Raw genomic sequence first — 16,312 nt, forward strand, 5'->3', positions numbered from 1 at the left:
AGACCAGCTGGTCTTAAGAGGGGAGCGGATGTAACGGATGGAGAATAGTTGCTGCTAGGAGTAGCCGAAACAACAGAAGACGCAAGAACAGCCTGCAAATAAAAGGAACGGGGATGTACCATTAGGGTATTTGGGATGAACAGCCTTAAGGAGGGAGAAGTGTGATAAATTGCACTATGGAGGACATACCCTCCCCCACCAGTGGTGATATGGCGGCATCAGAGCGCTGCCCCTGCTCCAGTAACAGGCAGTCAACACTTCTCCCCCTCCCCCGCCAGCAGACGTAACACCGCTAGTCAACTCTTTGCCCCACTCCCGCCCACGGTGACGCGTTGCTAGGCAAGCGGTAAACATGACATCACGTGACAGGCAAGCCGTGCAATGACTGTTGCTAGGAAATCGGTAACCACGACGGTACTAAACAGTGGTACATATTACGTAACTGTTTTCTGTGTTGTCCGTACCGAGGCTAAATAAGAAGTCAGCTGTAGTTAGCAGTTTCAGTGAGTTAGTAGTGTGTGATCAGGAGTGGCACAGTTAAAATGTAGCCACTGCCGGAGACAGCTGAATTGGGACAGTCACCGAGTTCAGTTGTAGCGGAAAGAAGAATACCGGAACGTGTGATTAGAAGTGATAGTGTGAGAAGCAGATGCTTGGCTCACAAGAGAAGTAATTGGGAGTGTGTAATACAGTGACAGTGGTTTAGCTCCCGTATCGTACTGTGAATACATGAAGACTACTGAGGACACTGTGAAGAGATTTGTGTGTGGGGTTTGTAAAGTGTGTAAACCTGTAACAGTGTCATAATCAATTGTAGCCAAGACCTGTAGGTTGTTAAATAAACCAATTAACAATCTGAACCACGTCTTCAGTAGCAAAACATGTTACAATATTATAAAAACCAGATTAAGAAATTATGGTAAAAAGTGAGGAATAATACTGAAATGTATCTTAACCTTCCAGTGCCGGGCGACGTACATAGCACATCGGCATTTAAATGCCACATCTCGCCGGGCGACGCTGTCATGCGTCTTGTGCTGCTTTTCATGTAAAGTAATACTTTTGCTATAAAATGAAAGAGGAAATTTCTGTCTATCATTTCGTACATTCGTTATCCCACTTTGAACTTCCCGGGGTATTTTTTTTTTACATTAGAAGTCTCTGAAGAGGTTCCGTAGCTTGCCGTCTAGGTTGCAGTATTGCCATACAAATCTGTCTCCATCTCTTGGAGAGTTAGGAACTAAATATGCTAGGTTTATAGTCTGTGACCTCCTTGCATGTTGGTTGAAGGAAAGTCTGTGATCTCTCTGCGTGTTGGTCGACAAAAAACTCGATTTCCATTCACCAGTGACGAGTGCTGCTTCTTGAACGGAATGAGAAACCACGTGTAGAAAACCTAACAAGAAAGATACGTGACGCTGACCTCTGTTATGACAGCAGTGAGATATGATAAACAAATGCCTTGTTTGCATTCCTTGAGGTTCTGTTTGTTCCACATAGCTAATGCAGCTTGCATGTAGCAGCCATAGCTGGGACAAGCAAGAGATGTTCAACTGTGTTGAGTGACGAGGACTTACAGTGTTTGCTTGAAAGTGATTCCGAACAAAGTCTGTCAGATTCGGATTTTGACACTGAAAGCAAGTTAGATGATCGTGCCTTGATTGAAGCTGTTGGAAATGAGGGCAGCATTGAGTGTTTCCGCGACTACCACACATAGCTGAATTTTTAAGGTAATTAATAATTTTTATACGCTTACTGGCCCAAAAATAATTTTAAAGTAGTGTGGGTCAATACTTTAATTCTATATACTTCTCTTGACGTTGTGTGAAAATCTGAAAAACAGAACTCCAGTTTTTCCCCGTTTATTAAGCTTTAAGTTAAGTGCTGCATTCTCCGATTAAATTATTTAAATAGCCCCCGGCATTGGAGTGCAAAAACGATTTAAATGTCCCCAGGACTGAAGGGTTAAAGAAATATGGTGTGAGGATATTGTCACGTGCATGTGTGACTGAAAGAGGGGGGTTTGGATTGGATATTGGATTTACTGGCCACTTATACACAAGACTCGTAAGTACAAGTAATTACAGAGCCATCACTAATCTGCACACTTAAACATTCAATGTTATTTTTCTAGTCTTTAATTCTAGTAGGGTGGGACTAAGTCTATTGTACTGCGGCCATTTCTGGCCTATTCTACCAGCCGCAGATGACAGGTGATGGTGACTGTGGAACAACTGGTGGAATGAAGATTGGCAGGGGAAACCGAAGGACTAGGAGAAAACATGCCCCAGCGCCACTTTCTCCACCACAAATCCACTTGACCAGCCCCAGGATCAAACCTGGGCCCCCGCGGTGGGAAGCCAGTGACTAACCGCTTCAGCTATGGCGCAGCCTACCGTTCAATGTTACACACAGATTAGTGTTCTCCCCAATTTGGTACTGACAAACTAACAACATTATATAACTGTTGCAGCACAGACAACAGTCACAATTCAACAACAAAGCCAGTCTCCACTCCAAGCATATTCCAAATAAAAACATACATTGAATGCCAGTACAAGCTACATAAGATACTCTGTGTGTGTGTGTCTTCCTGTCTGTCTGTGTGTCTGTCCATGTGTGTGTGTGTGTGTGTGTGAATGGAGGGTACACAGTTGTATGCACATGAGAGAGCGACTGCGTGTCTTTACACCAACTACCACATTTCATGAAAGTGCTTAACTGATTTGAAAGTTTCTTTCTTTAATGATGGAAATTAGGCTAAAAATTATTAAATATTAACCTGGGGCAATCAAATACTGGTACATACTGTGCAGACATTTTGTGTGTTAAAAGTATTGTGACATATTTGCGCTATGCAGGACGCCCCCTCTCCCCCCTCCCAAGCAATGGTGTAACAGCGCTGCCGCTACTATGGTGATGGGCCGGTCAGCGTTCCGACCCCTTCTCCCACAGTGATGTGGCAGCGCTTCCCACTGTGACATGGCAGGTGACAACAGTGACATAGCGGGGGATGCTGCGGTTACTACACAGCTGGAAACAACTCTAGACAGCATTGCCCAGCAACACCTGTAAACAGGCGATATGGCAACAGGGAAGCGAGATGTTTTCTGTTGTCTGGCTGAGGGTTTATAAGAGAACTACACTGCCTAAGAAGACAGTTGAAATATAGCAGCTGCCAAAGACAGTTAAATTGGAAGTCGCCGAGTTCAGTTGTAGCGAGCGAATCGTGAAAGTGACGAATACCGATGGTGTGAGAAGTTATTGGGAGTGTGTAATACAGTGACACTGGTATAGCTCCTGTATCGTACTGTGAATACGTGTAGACTACTGAGGACAGTGTGAAGAGATTTGTGTGTAGGGTTTGTAAAGTGTGTAAACCCATAACAGTGTAATAATTAATTGTAGCCAAGATCTGTAGGTTGTTAAATAAACCAATTAACAATGCGAACGGCGTCTTCAGTAGCAAAACACGTTACATTTGGTGTCAGAAGTGGTTTACGAACTTCAACACGCCTCGATGGATAATTGAACTTACAAGTGCATCGAGTACTATACTGACGCAATTTGGAATCACAGAAGATGATGGAACTTCTGCTGAAGGAAATCAGAGCTGGCCAAGAGGAAGCTACAGCCAACCAAGACAAGATGGAGGCCAATAGAAAAAAAGACAAAGAAGATTTAATGGCCAAATTAGACGCCAACCAAGAAAAGGTGGCGGCCGATAGGAAGGCCGACAAAGAAGAGTTTAAATATAGCAGCCGCCTAAAACAGTTATAATGTAGCAGAAGACAGTTGAATATAAGCAGTAAGTGTGATACTGCAGATGGCAGTATTCGTGAAATTGTGAGTTGTGTGATTGTAAGAGCGAATGTGCAATAAATTCACTATACCCAACACATGACAGTATATAACTAAAGAGAAAGGTAAAGCTGTCTCTGTGCTTAATTAATTAAGCATCATGCCATGAAAACATATGGGCAGTGGAGGTAGAGCTCTATCTTTTTTGACCACGGCACTAGATGGACATGAGTGGTCAGCTTCACCTCCCAGCTGCTTGACCTCCAGGGAAACAGCCCACTAGACAGGAAGGTAAATTGGCCTCAGAGCCAGTCTGGACACTGTCAAGTAGAGAAAAATTTCTCGCCCCTGCCAGGAATCAAACTCTGGCCATCCAGACCATAGTCTGTTCCAATACTGACAGTTCCCCAAGGAGGGAGCAGTGTGACATATTTGCTGAAAGTTGAGACATGTTGCTAGGCAACAGCACTATTAACATGTCTCTGTGACAGCAGTAACATCACACACCAATGAAGCAACTTCCAGGAAGCAGTGGTTTCTGTGTGTCTTATCACAATTGCCACATCATATTGTAACATAGCAGCTGCAAGAAAAGGTGTTTTCTGTTTAGTCTGTCCCAAGGATATACCATGAGGACCAATGGGATAAGCCTGTCAGCCTAAAGAGTATTGGGACAGTAGATTCAGTCATGAGATAGGCACCAGCCAGTGAGGACTGGAGCTGCAGAACACAGAATCTGAAGGACCTACAGCACTGGCAGCATTACCAGGCAACAACCAGTAAAGACACTGCATCTTGAGAAGACTTAGTGCATGCTGTAGTGATCTGTTAAGTGTGTAGAAATGCGAAACCATCATAGCTAACTGTAAGCGAGTCTGAGGGGTTCAATAAAGCAAATTACCAATCCAAATCCCACCTGTAGTCACTATTGAATACCTGGAGTAGAATATTTACTTGCTCCCCCCTAACAGTAACAAACTTACAATGCTTGTACAGACTGAAAAATTAAGTTCTGTAACTCACCAGAGTGCTTGGAAATACAACCAACAAAGATATCCTAGGATTCTTCAACCAATGAAGCACAACCCAATGCAGAACCCTCAACTTGTCAGAATGATCAGTGCTGATGAAAGTGCACACAAACATCTATATCCTAGGCAGAACTTCAACTACAACCCCAGGACGTTTCTAGGCAAACATTGTGGGTACCTCAAATCACCACTGGGATCACATCTTGGTAACTAAAAGATGTAGTTAATGAATGTTGGAATCAAATCTAACTGATTTAACAAAAAAATACTTACCTGATCCCACCATGGGTGTTGGGGTGCTGTTCAGAATTCCTCCCGCTGCAGGACTGAGTCTCGTAAAAGTTAATGACATGGGAGCAGGAGGAGGTGGTGACATGACAGAACTGTCACTTGGAATTTCCTGTTTTCTCCAACTTTTGGCATCTGTAGTAACTGAAAGGAAAAAAATAAAATAATTGAATAATCTGCTTCCTGACCCCAATCCTAATCTGTAAAATTATACTCTGAAAAGTAATGTTTGCATATTTTATGCACTATAACTTTTCAACATTTATTTCTGGCTAAAAAACTCTTTGGGTACACACAGTAAACACTGCACAAATTAACATATAAAGCTAAATATTACATGATGGAAAAATATGTGTATACATTACATGTCAAACAAAAGGGTTGCAACAGTGAACTATACAGTGGTGAATCTGTAACAGTGTTGGATCAGGGAACTTCACCAACTATCAACAGATGTTTCCTTCCACAAAACAAGTTCATGGAAGATTTCGCAGAAACGTTTCATAGAAACACAAAGTATTTCTTCTGTTACCTTCATCACTTTCTCTGTATGATCTCTTGCCACCTGTGGGTGGGCTGGAACCATTCAAGCGTGATTCTACACTGTCTGTTCCACTCTCTGGCATTGGTGGACTAAGCAGTGGTGGAGAACGGTCTAAAAATCCACCTACAAAAAAAGAAATAATAATATACAAGCTGTTTCATTTGCATCAACTGATTTCACACTCCTGCACTGTTGCTGTCAACTATATGAAAATACAGGATGGGGCGCAGAAACTTCCTTTTTTTTAAGGCGAATAAATGAAAAATTATTGCTGATAGACAAAATTTATATTTACCTAATGAAAGAACATACCTTAAAGTTTTAATCACGTAGTTTTAAACAAAATATCTTGAAGGTGGTGGCCACCATTCTCTATGCACTGATGCAACCATTTTCTGAAGTTCCCCTCTGCACGTTTCAACATGTGCGCTGGAATTTGGGCTACTTCCTGCCGAATAATATTCTTCAGCTGAAATAGGTTTGTGGGGCGATGTTTAAAAACCTCTGCCTTGAGGTATCTCCATAAAAAATCACAGGGCATTAGATCAGGTGAGTGCGCTGACCACGGGATGTCACCTCGAAGCGAGATGAGCCGTCCGGGGAACTTTGCCCTCAAGACTGTCATCGAAGTTCGAGCTGTGTGGGCCATGGCACCATCCTGTTGGAACCATACATTTCCTAGATGCATTTCTTCAAGAGCTGGTTCGAAAAAGATCTCAAAATCGACTGCAGAACTGCCTCCACATTTTCTGGTGTCATAATGGTCTGTTGTCGTCCTGATGATTTTTTCACCACACTCCCAGTTGTCCTAAAGTTCTCTACCCACAAAACAATCGATTTCTGGTAGGAACCGGAACTCTGGGCTTAATTCCGAAGTGAGTACGGAACGCATGCTGCACCGCCACGTAGGAATAGTTGTTCGAAAAATAGGCTCCGACAGCAAACACACACTGCTCACTCGTCCACCTCATGTTTCCTACTGAGGAGTATTAGACAGAAACTTCCGTGACTGCTGTGTTTGCCGAGCCTATCCCCACTTTTCTGCGACCTCCCCTCCCTTCACAATGCGTCTTCACAAAAAGGAAGTTTCTGCGCCCCTCCCTGTACTTTTGAATTGGGATGATTGTGAGTAACATGCTGCTGATGAATGGAATCTGGATGACCTATTCTAAGACCAATGAAAAGTGGGTGCAGTACACTTGAATTTACGTACTTAATATTTTCTTTTATTGTATGATCTAAAAACTTCCTTGTAAGCAATGATTTTTATAGTATTATATAATAACACTACACAATTAATGTATTTTCTGTCAAAATCCTTATACTAAAGCATTTTAGAAGGAATAGAACCAAAGATGTAATATTTTTTTCAATACTAATACCATTACTACCGCCCCCGCCCCCCAAAAATTAAAGAAAACATACCCTATGTTATCTGGACTGAAACCTTCTATTCCAGAAAAGGTTAAAGACTGGAAATATATTCACTGTTTACAACCTACAATGCTTTACCTCTTAACAGTTCTCAATTCTTCGTTAATAATGTACACCTAACAAATATTTCTTGACATCAAACAAAAGGAATAGGAATTAGAATTATTTTCAGTGCCTTAACCCTTTGAATGTTATATCCTGTCACATAACAAGTAGCTAAAAATGTCAAGCCTGCTTGAGGGTAACTGTAGTTGTCAGAAAATCTGACAATACTTTCCTCAAACGACCTTCAAATAGCTGCAGGTATGTATCATTTCACGGTCCCCTTCTTTCCTACATATATTTTGGTATGTCACACTTGTTGCCACCTATTGGCAGAAATGCTACACTAATTGATTAATAAGAAGCTGAGTACTTCAGCTGTGGCCATTATAACACAAGCACCCTGGACTGATCTACTTGGTACAGGGCATGCAGAGAGGCAGGGAAAATAAGAACATGAAGACATTAGAGACACTTCTATCTTTGGATGAGTTGTACAACAACGTTTTCTTTCATCTTCACCTCCATTATTAATTTAATTTTACATCTATCCTAATTTCATAATGATCTGTGGTGCATTGCTCCTAATAAGCAAATTAATTTATGATGCAATCATTTATTACAAGATATGAATAGCAACAGGGTTAGCTTACGACATGACGCATGTGTGATGATGAGCCCCCTTAAAAAGTTAAATTATGACTACACACAGAAACACTGTGTGACAGTAATGATGATCTGCTGCATAATTTGATAATTACATTGCGTGAGTATGGATACAGACAGAACACTGCAACTCCTTTACCTTCCATAATCCCCCCCCCCCACCCTGCCCCCACAACCAAGAAACCAAAATTAATACATAACAATCTCCCATTACCATTTTCTTTCGGATGACTGGAAACTCTCTTCTTGGTCCGGTTGGTAACAGTGATGCCATTTTTGCCTTCCATGTCAACAATCTCTCTATTGTTGTGGCCAAGGTGGGCAAATGGACGGGCTGCCAGAGCAGCTTGGTGTCGATCCTCCGCTGCTTTTACTTGCAACTTATGTAGCTCTTGCAGCATGAGGGGTACCAGATGTGAATTCTGCTCTCTGTAGTAGAGAAGTTGGCAATGCTAAGAATGCTGAACCACTGACATACATCTTCCTATCAACTAACACAATGGAGCACAGTCCTTAAGAAGCTAACAAGATTAGTTCATTAAAAATTTCCCTGCCTTGAACGTAACCCAGAAATTCATTACTCTGTTCACAAACCCACCATTTGTCCCTGTTCTGTGCTAGACGAATACAGTCCACATCCCCATATTACATTTCTCTAAGATCCTTCTTAATATTACCCACCCATCGACAAATATCTTCAAGAGGTCTCTTCCCATCATGCTTATTAAATAAAATTCTGCATGCATGTTCCAGTTCTCCCATGCATGTCATATGCCTATCCGTTTATCCCTATTGATTTTAACATCCTTCACGAGATCATCCTAATAGTTTCATGAAATGTGTAAATTAAGAAGTTCTTCATTATGCAAACTTCTCCATCCTCCTTAGATCTAAATGTTCTCCCCAGTACCCTGTTCTTCCTTCAGAGGATGAGAAAAAGTTTCACACCCATACACAACAAGAGGTAACATGTGAACTCCTGTTTCTGAAGATGTATTATGCATATCAACTTCAAATACATACACCTTGTCTACATACAATTTTAGACATTCTATATGCACCAGCATCAAATCAAAAACACCTTATGGGAAGATCATAGCTGTCAGCATATTTCATCTTCCAAACCACCTGATGATTTCTGAATGAAATACAGTATAAGGGATCCACAGAAGAATTTGTTTTTTCAGTACCAGTTTAGCCTATAAAACAAGGTGGTTCAAATATGACCAGGACTGATTTGTATGTAAACAAGCCGCACTGCGCAGCAGCTGTGCGACCTTGAGAGAGTGAAGCCACAACCTCCACCCTCCCTCCAGTTCGGGTTAGAACCTGTTCAGTCCTGTCTGGGAGTTGCTAGAGTGACGAGCAAACAGAAGGTATCGCGGAGCGTGGAACAACCCACTGTGATCAAATTCCTCGTTGGAGAAAACGTCCCGTCCGCTGAAATTCACCACAGACTCCAACAACAGTATGGGGAAGAGTGTCTCTCACAGACCCGTGTGTTTGAGTGGTGTAAGTGCTTCAGAGAGGGCAGAGAGCACGTGGAGAATGAACCGCATGATCATTGGCCGCAAACATCCGTCACCGAGCCAAACATTGATTGTGCAGACACGCTTATTCATGAGAATAGGCGCATCACTATCAAGGTACTTGGAGCAATGCTGTCGATCAGTGTTGGTAGTGTAGACGACATCGTGAAATACCACCTGCACTATCGCAAGGTGAATGCATGGTGGATACCACGCACTTTGACAGATGTGAACAAAATGGTGCGCATGCAAGCTGTCAGTCATCTCCTACAGCAGTTTGAAGATGAAGGTGACGCATTTCTGAAGTCTATAGTGACCACTGATGAAACATCTTCACTGCTTCATTCCTGAGTCCCAGCAGTCAACACGCGAGTGGCGGCATACCAGTTCTCCCAAACCCAAGACAGCGCGCATGAGCCGTTCGGCAGGAAAAGTGATAGCAACGTTCTTCTGGCACTGGCAAGGGGTTATCCATGTAGACTTTCTGACAGATGCCAGAACAGTCAATGCAGCTTATTACTCAGACCTCCTGGCAACAGACGTGAAGGAAAAGTTCCGATCCAAGGGGAAGACAGGTGGAAAGCAGGTAGCCTTCCTTTGAGACAATGCACGCCCCCATATGGCCAAAACAATGGAAACCCTCCAGAAATTGAAATGGAACCTTCTGACACATCCGCCGTACAGTCCTGATTTGGCCCCAAGTGATTTCTACCTGTTCAGAAGGCTCAAATCAGATTTGCAAGGCATGCGGTTTGTGGACGACGACGCCATCATCCACACTGTTCGGGAGTGGATACACCACCAACCACAAGCCTTTTTTGAAAAGGGCATCAGGATGCTTCCAGAATGTTGGAAAAAATGTGTTGACTCCAGAGGGGAGTATGTTGAAGACTGACATGTGCAAGTAAGTGTTTGGCAATTATGGTTTTTAAAAAAAATCAGTCCCAGTCATATTTGAACCACCTTGTACTCCAAGTCCTCCATCTCGTTAAATATATACATAAGAATCTGCATCTCTCAAACTTTAATAACAGCTGTCATTCAAGAGAGTTGATACTTGTAAATTTGTTGTGTCACACCCTGTTCTCTATGAAATGTCTTCATCTTTCAATGAATATTGCATTTTATTACCACACATTCCTGAATTAGACAAACATGTATTTTGAGATGACAATTAGCTTTTAGGAAATTTCAATATCAGTATTGAGTTTTTGGACATTACTATATCACTGTCACTTACATGTGATATGGTGAATCTTCCATTTGGAATCTGTGCTGAGCAGTGAATTTCAACACTGAACTAAGGAAAATCTTAAATGCAGGAGATTTCACACTTAGATTATTGGTTTTGAAACAACAAAATTAAAAAATTGAATGAAATCATAGGGAGTGATATTAACCTTTAAACGCTGAACTTCGAAATAGTGGTAAGCTTGAGCTGGCCGGAGTTTATTTAAATGCCCGCTGCTGGTGCGCGTTTAAATGCCTGTTGCTACTCTGCGTTTAAATGTCCGTTCCTATTAGGCGCATAATCACTTTTAAGCATTGTGTTTAAAAATGCTGTATCTTGCTCAATTTTTATGATAAATGGATGGTATTAACTTTTTTTATATCAGCAAAGAACATAGTGTCGCATATTATAACGTAAGATTTGAAGTTTTAATACAAAGTGTTATACTCTATTTTCAATTTTTTGTTTAAATTTTTATGTGCACTGCAAAAATTATTCCCAGTTCTTCACAGAGTTGTTCTGCATTATAAATTCATTTCTGTTTGTAACACTTGACGAATTTTAGCAGTCTCTGGTGTCATAAAACAGATGGAAGCAATAAAATCATTTGGTCTTCTGCGAGCACTGCTTACACTCTTCGGATTTTCGAATCTTTTGACTGAAGGACAGAAGAATGAAATCATGGCTATTCAAGAGAAAGCTAGAGGGTCCCTTCTTCAGTGCTAAGACCTTTAGTTAGAGCTGCAAAAGTTTATTGCCCCTTCTATTTGAATGAGCAGACAGCTGCATCGTGGCTAAGATAAAAAGTGTGATCTGTTTTCTGTGCGTTCGTAGTGAAATGTAATACTGCAGTATAATTTAAGCCTATATATACATCAAGCAGGTAACAACAAGAAAGGTATGTACATCGAATTTTACAATATATTTTTAACATACCTATCTGCAGAATCTGCAATAAAATTACTGCATCATGGATAAGTTTTGGCATAACTCATAGCTTCCACTAGTGGTGTGTGCGCGCGCTTCCACTAGCCGAGTTTAAATGCCTGACTGGCACAAACAGGGCACTTTGGCCATGACGACCTTACTCATGAATGGCACAAACGGGGCATTTCGGCACTTAAAGGTTAAATGGGGGTTCCACCACATACAAAATACAGTCCTACATAATGAAACAATTTTAGCAACAGAGCCACTTGACAATGGCTGTATACTGCTGAAACATACAGTCAGAAGGAGAGAGAGATATTAAACGGGTTTCACTGTGGACAGAAGTATAGTGTATGAATGAAGAGTACATTAATGTAACAGCATACTTAAATACAATACTGTACAGTAAGAAGCCTACATTCAATATTTTCCTGGGATTAGTGAATCTGAAGCACAAACTGTGGGAAATTTTGAATGGAAGTTACATAATACTCAGATTAGTGACTTTGGATCTTTGAAATTTAACATTAAATATAAGTTCCACTATATTATATTTTTTATATTGATTTCTTTGACAGTCATCATTCCAGTTAATTTTCTGTTGTAAAAAGAGTGAGCATTAGTATAAGATGAAGACATACATATGAAGGCATAGATCAACAATACACAGTTTACTTCAATAAATCCACACATGGTACCCTTTTTATCACATGGCACTTCAGTTCCAGTATGGTGTGCATTACTGAGTGTCAGAACATTTGGTTCTCTGTCCATCAATGGTACAGTCACTTCTAATTATTATTACAGTCTAGAGAGAGAGTAATTAGTCTCTTTCCTGATGGGATATGGCATTCCAATGAATTCAGCCTGGTTTCAACATGATAGTGCCCGACCTCATACCAGCAACATTCACTCTCATGGAGCTGAACCATTCTTGAGAAGCCACCAATTGTGCAGCTACTCAATAACTTTCCAATGAATTTCTTAAATGTGTAGAACATTCTGTGAATGTTTCATGAACTTGTGTACACTAACAAAGAAGGTAAACAAATTTTAAGGGTCAGATCTAAGAAGAAGCACCCTATACACTCAAACATACACACACATGTAAGTACCTACTAATTATTTTTCACCAGTGCAATACTAAAACTTTGGCTGTGCCATAGCTCAAGCGGTTAGTCGCTGGCTTCCCACCGTGCTGGCCTGGGTTCGATCCCGGGACTGGTCAAGTGGAATTTGTGGTGGACAAAGTGGCACTGGGGTGGGTTTTCTCCAAGTACTTAGGTTTCCCCTGCCTATCTTCATTCCACCAAATTCTCCATCATCATAATCACCTAGGGCAGGCTACAATAGGCCAATCAGTGGACGCAGTTGAACTACACGCCCCACTATGAGAATTTAAATTTTACTAAAACTTGATATCCAAAGAAATAGAGGGTGGGGCGCAGAAACTTCCTTTTTGTGAAGACGCATTGTGAAGGGAGGGGAGGTCGCAGAAAAGTGGGGATAGGCTCGGCAAACGCAGCAGTCGCGGAAGTTTCTGTCTAATACCCCTCAGCAGGAAACATGAGGTGGATGAGTGAGCAGAGTGCGTTTGCTGTCGAAGCCTATTTTTCGAACAACCATTCCTACGTGGCGGTGCAGCATGCATTCCGTACTCACTTCGGAATTAAGCCCAGAGGTCCGGTTTCCAACTGGAAATCGATTTTATTGTGGGTAGAGAACTTTAGGACAACCGGGAGTGTGGTGAAAAAATCATCAGGACGACAACGGACCGTTACGAAGCCAGAAAATGTGGAGGCAGTTCGACAGTCGATTTTGAGATCTCCAAGACGCTCCGCTTGCAAACGTGCAGTCACCCTAGACATATCCAATCGTTCAATGCACCAAATTCTACATGAACATCTTCATTTCCATCCTATAAGATGGTTGTTGTGCAAGAATTGCAAGGGTGTTCGAAACGTTACTGGAAACTTTACCCCTTGACACATTTGTTTTCTTTAGTGATGAGGCACATTTTCACCTATCCGGATATGTCAACAAGCAGAATATGCCCTATTGGAGTGGTAACAATCCCGGAGAGCTCCATGAGAGGCCACTTTACAGTGATAAGGTGACAGTATGGTGTGTGCTGTCAAGAGTTGGAGTTATTGGCCCTTATTTTTTTGAAGAAGACAATTATGCAGTTACTGTCAATTCACAGCGGTATGTGGACATGATTAAAAACTTTTTCAAACCAGCTCTGGAAGAAATGCATCTAGGAAATGTCTGGTTCCAACAGGATGGTGCCACGGCCCACACAGCCCGAGCTTCGATGACAGTTTTGAGGGCAAAGTTCCCCAGATGGCTCATCTCGCTTTGAGGTGACATCCCGTGGGCAGCGCACTCACCTGATCTAATGCCCTGTGATTTTTTTTATGGGGATACCTCAAGGCAGAGGTTTTTAAACATCGCCCCACAAACCTGCTTCAGCTGAAGAATGTTATTCGACAGAAAGTAGCCCAAATTCCGGTGCACATGTTGGAACGAGCAGAGGGGAACTCCAGAAAAGAAGTTGCATCAGTGCATAGAGAACAGTGGCCACCACCCTCAAGATATTTTGTTTAAAACTACATGATCTAAAACTTTAAAGTATGTTCTTTCATTAGCTAAACATAAATTTTGTCTATCAGCAATAATTTTTCTTTTATTCGCCTTCAAAAAAAGGAAGTTTCTGCGCCCCATCCTGTATAATGTTTATAAAATGCATATCATGGCTCACAAATTCAGTCTAGTGTTTCATTATGTTGTTGCTAATTTAAGATAAATGATATATAAAACCCAACAATGACTGCAGGGCTCAGTAACAGCTGCATCTTTTTGGGTGCTTCTATTTTCTAAGCCTACAGTCTTTATTTCAGAATCCTTCATTTACTGACTGAAGGTACATCATAAATACTACTTGACTGAAAGCACAATTCAAAGCATTGTTGTTAGTATTCCTTCTCTACACACTATCACTTCATAAAATAAACAAAACAAAAATATCAAGTCTGACAAAAATACAGGTATTATTCTTTCTGTGGCTTGGCAAATTTATTTGTCTGGGATCACTGGTACTGGTACCAGCGCATCACAACTGCTTCATTTCCACAATATAGTGTGGTGTTCATGGCCTTCCTTCATTACATAATAGAGTACAACTTCCAAAAAATATAAAATACTGGTGTATCACACCCTGAATGGCCTCACTACATTACCTAAAATTAGCGGCTATATCTTGAACCTCCATTGCAGCAGCCAAGAGTCCTGTAGCATAGCTCTGCAGTGGTTGGATTGACTTCTCTGCCCAGCTGAAGAGACGCAGTATTGTACTCTCCATCTCTGGCTGCATACCAAATAATTTTTTCAGGTAATCTTATTCCTTAATTATATGTACATAAAACTGCATACAATACTTCACACAAAAAAATTGGACAATACTATACAGAAAATGTATTCTGAAAGACCACAGACTATCCCAGATATTTATCAAGCAATGATCTTGCATCTGATTTGGATGCATGACATATATACAGTTTATGTTAATATAGTATGATATAGCAGTTACTAAATCTAATTATAGAGTACTTCGAACCTGTAGCCAACTCATATGATGTGTAACTACAATAGGCATCAATGGTAGAAGTCATCATCATCATCATCATCATCATCATCATCATCACTGGCACGACAGCCCTTTGTGAGCCCTGGCCTTCCTCAGGATTGCTCGCCATTCTTCTCTATTCGATGCTACATTCCTCCAGTTCTTTATACCCAATTTCTTATGTCCTGCCACACACATTCTTCTCATCTTAACCTTGGTCTTCCCACTCTCCTATTTCCTTCTGGTTTGGTGTCAAGCATTTTCTTGATGGTTCTATTCTCGCCGGCACATATTATGTGTCCAGCCCATTCAAGCCTTTTCACCTTTACAAATCCAACAATGTCTGGTTCATTAAATAGTTTGTATAGCTCATGGTTATACCTCTTCCTACATATTCCATTTTCTTCCACTGGTCCAAAGATATCTCAAGATCCTCCTTTCAAATATATTTAACAGTCTTTCATCCGATCTTGACAGTGGCCAGGTCTCAGAGGCATAAGATAGCACTGATCTTATAAGTACTTTATACATCATAGTTTTGGTTTTCCTGGGTATTAATTGGGATTTCAGGTGTTTCCTAAAGCCATGGAGACATTTATTTGCTGCAAGTACACGCTTTTTTATTTCATCACTGATATCATTTTTACAGTTAACTTCTGATCCAAGGTAAGTGAAACTACATACAACCTCAAATTTATATGAGCCAATTTCAATATATGTAGGTCCATTAGCACAGTCTTTCTTGGTTACCGGCATGTACTTTGTTTTATTTTGGTTAATTTGTAGATTCATCTTTTTTGCTGCTCTTTCCAAATTAAGAAAAGCTTCTTTCATAGATTTTTGTGTTCTACCAATTATATCAATATCATCTGCAAATGCCAAAATTTGAACTGACTTGTAGAATATAGTTCCCCTTGTGTTGATGCCTGCATCTCTAACTACCTTCTCTAATGCTATATTGAACAAAAGGCAGGCTAGGGAATCCCTTTGTCAAACTCCATTTCTAGTTATTATAGGGCTGGACAACATATTCTGAATCTCATAGTGGCTCTGACTAAGGCGATCAACTTCCGTGGAATGTGCATCTCTTCCATTGCCAGAAAAAGACTATCTCTATCTATGGAGTCATAGGCTGATCAGAAGTCAACGAAAAGATGATCTGTTTCAATTTGGAATTCATTACAATTTTCA

General features: G+C 41.0%; 1 protein-coding gene across 1 annotated transcript in view; it reads right to left on the reverse strand.

Moving 5' to 3' along the window:
• LOC111868222 (protein mahjong) overlaps positions 1-16,312 on the reverse strand; it is a 70,572-nt gene that overhangs the window by 44,042 nt on the left and 10,218 nt on the right. The window contains exons 5-8 of the mRNA XM_023858673.2: positions 14,736-14,863; positions 8,021-8,235; positions 5,653-5,787; positions 5,106-5,264 (exon numbers count right to left, since the gene is read on the reverse strand). Of these exons, the coding sequence (XP_023714441.1) occupies positions 5,106-5,264; positions 5,653-5,787; positions 8,021-8,235; positions 14,736-14,863 (637 nt within the window). The remainder of the gene's footprint in view (positions 1-5,105; positions 5,265-5,652; positions 5,788-8,020; positions 8,236-14,735; positions 14,864-16,312) is intronic.

The sequence above is a fragment of the Cryptotermes secundus genome, unplaced genomic scaffold (genome assembly GCF_002891405.2).
Source record: "Cryptotermes secundus unplaced genomic scaffold, Csec_1.0 scaffold232, whole genome shotgun sequence".
In the NCBI taxonomy this organism is placed as follows: domain Eukaryota; kingdom Metazoa; phylum Arthropoda; class Insecta; order Blattodea; family Kalotermitidae; genus Cryptotermes; species Cryptotermes secundus.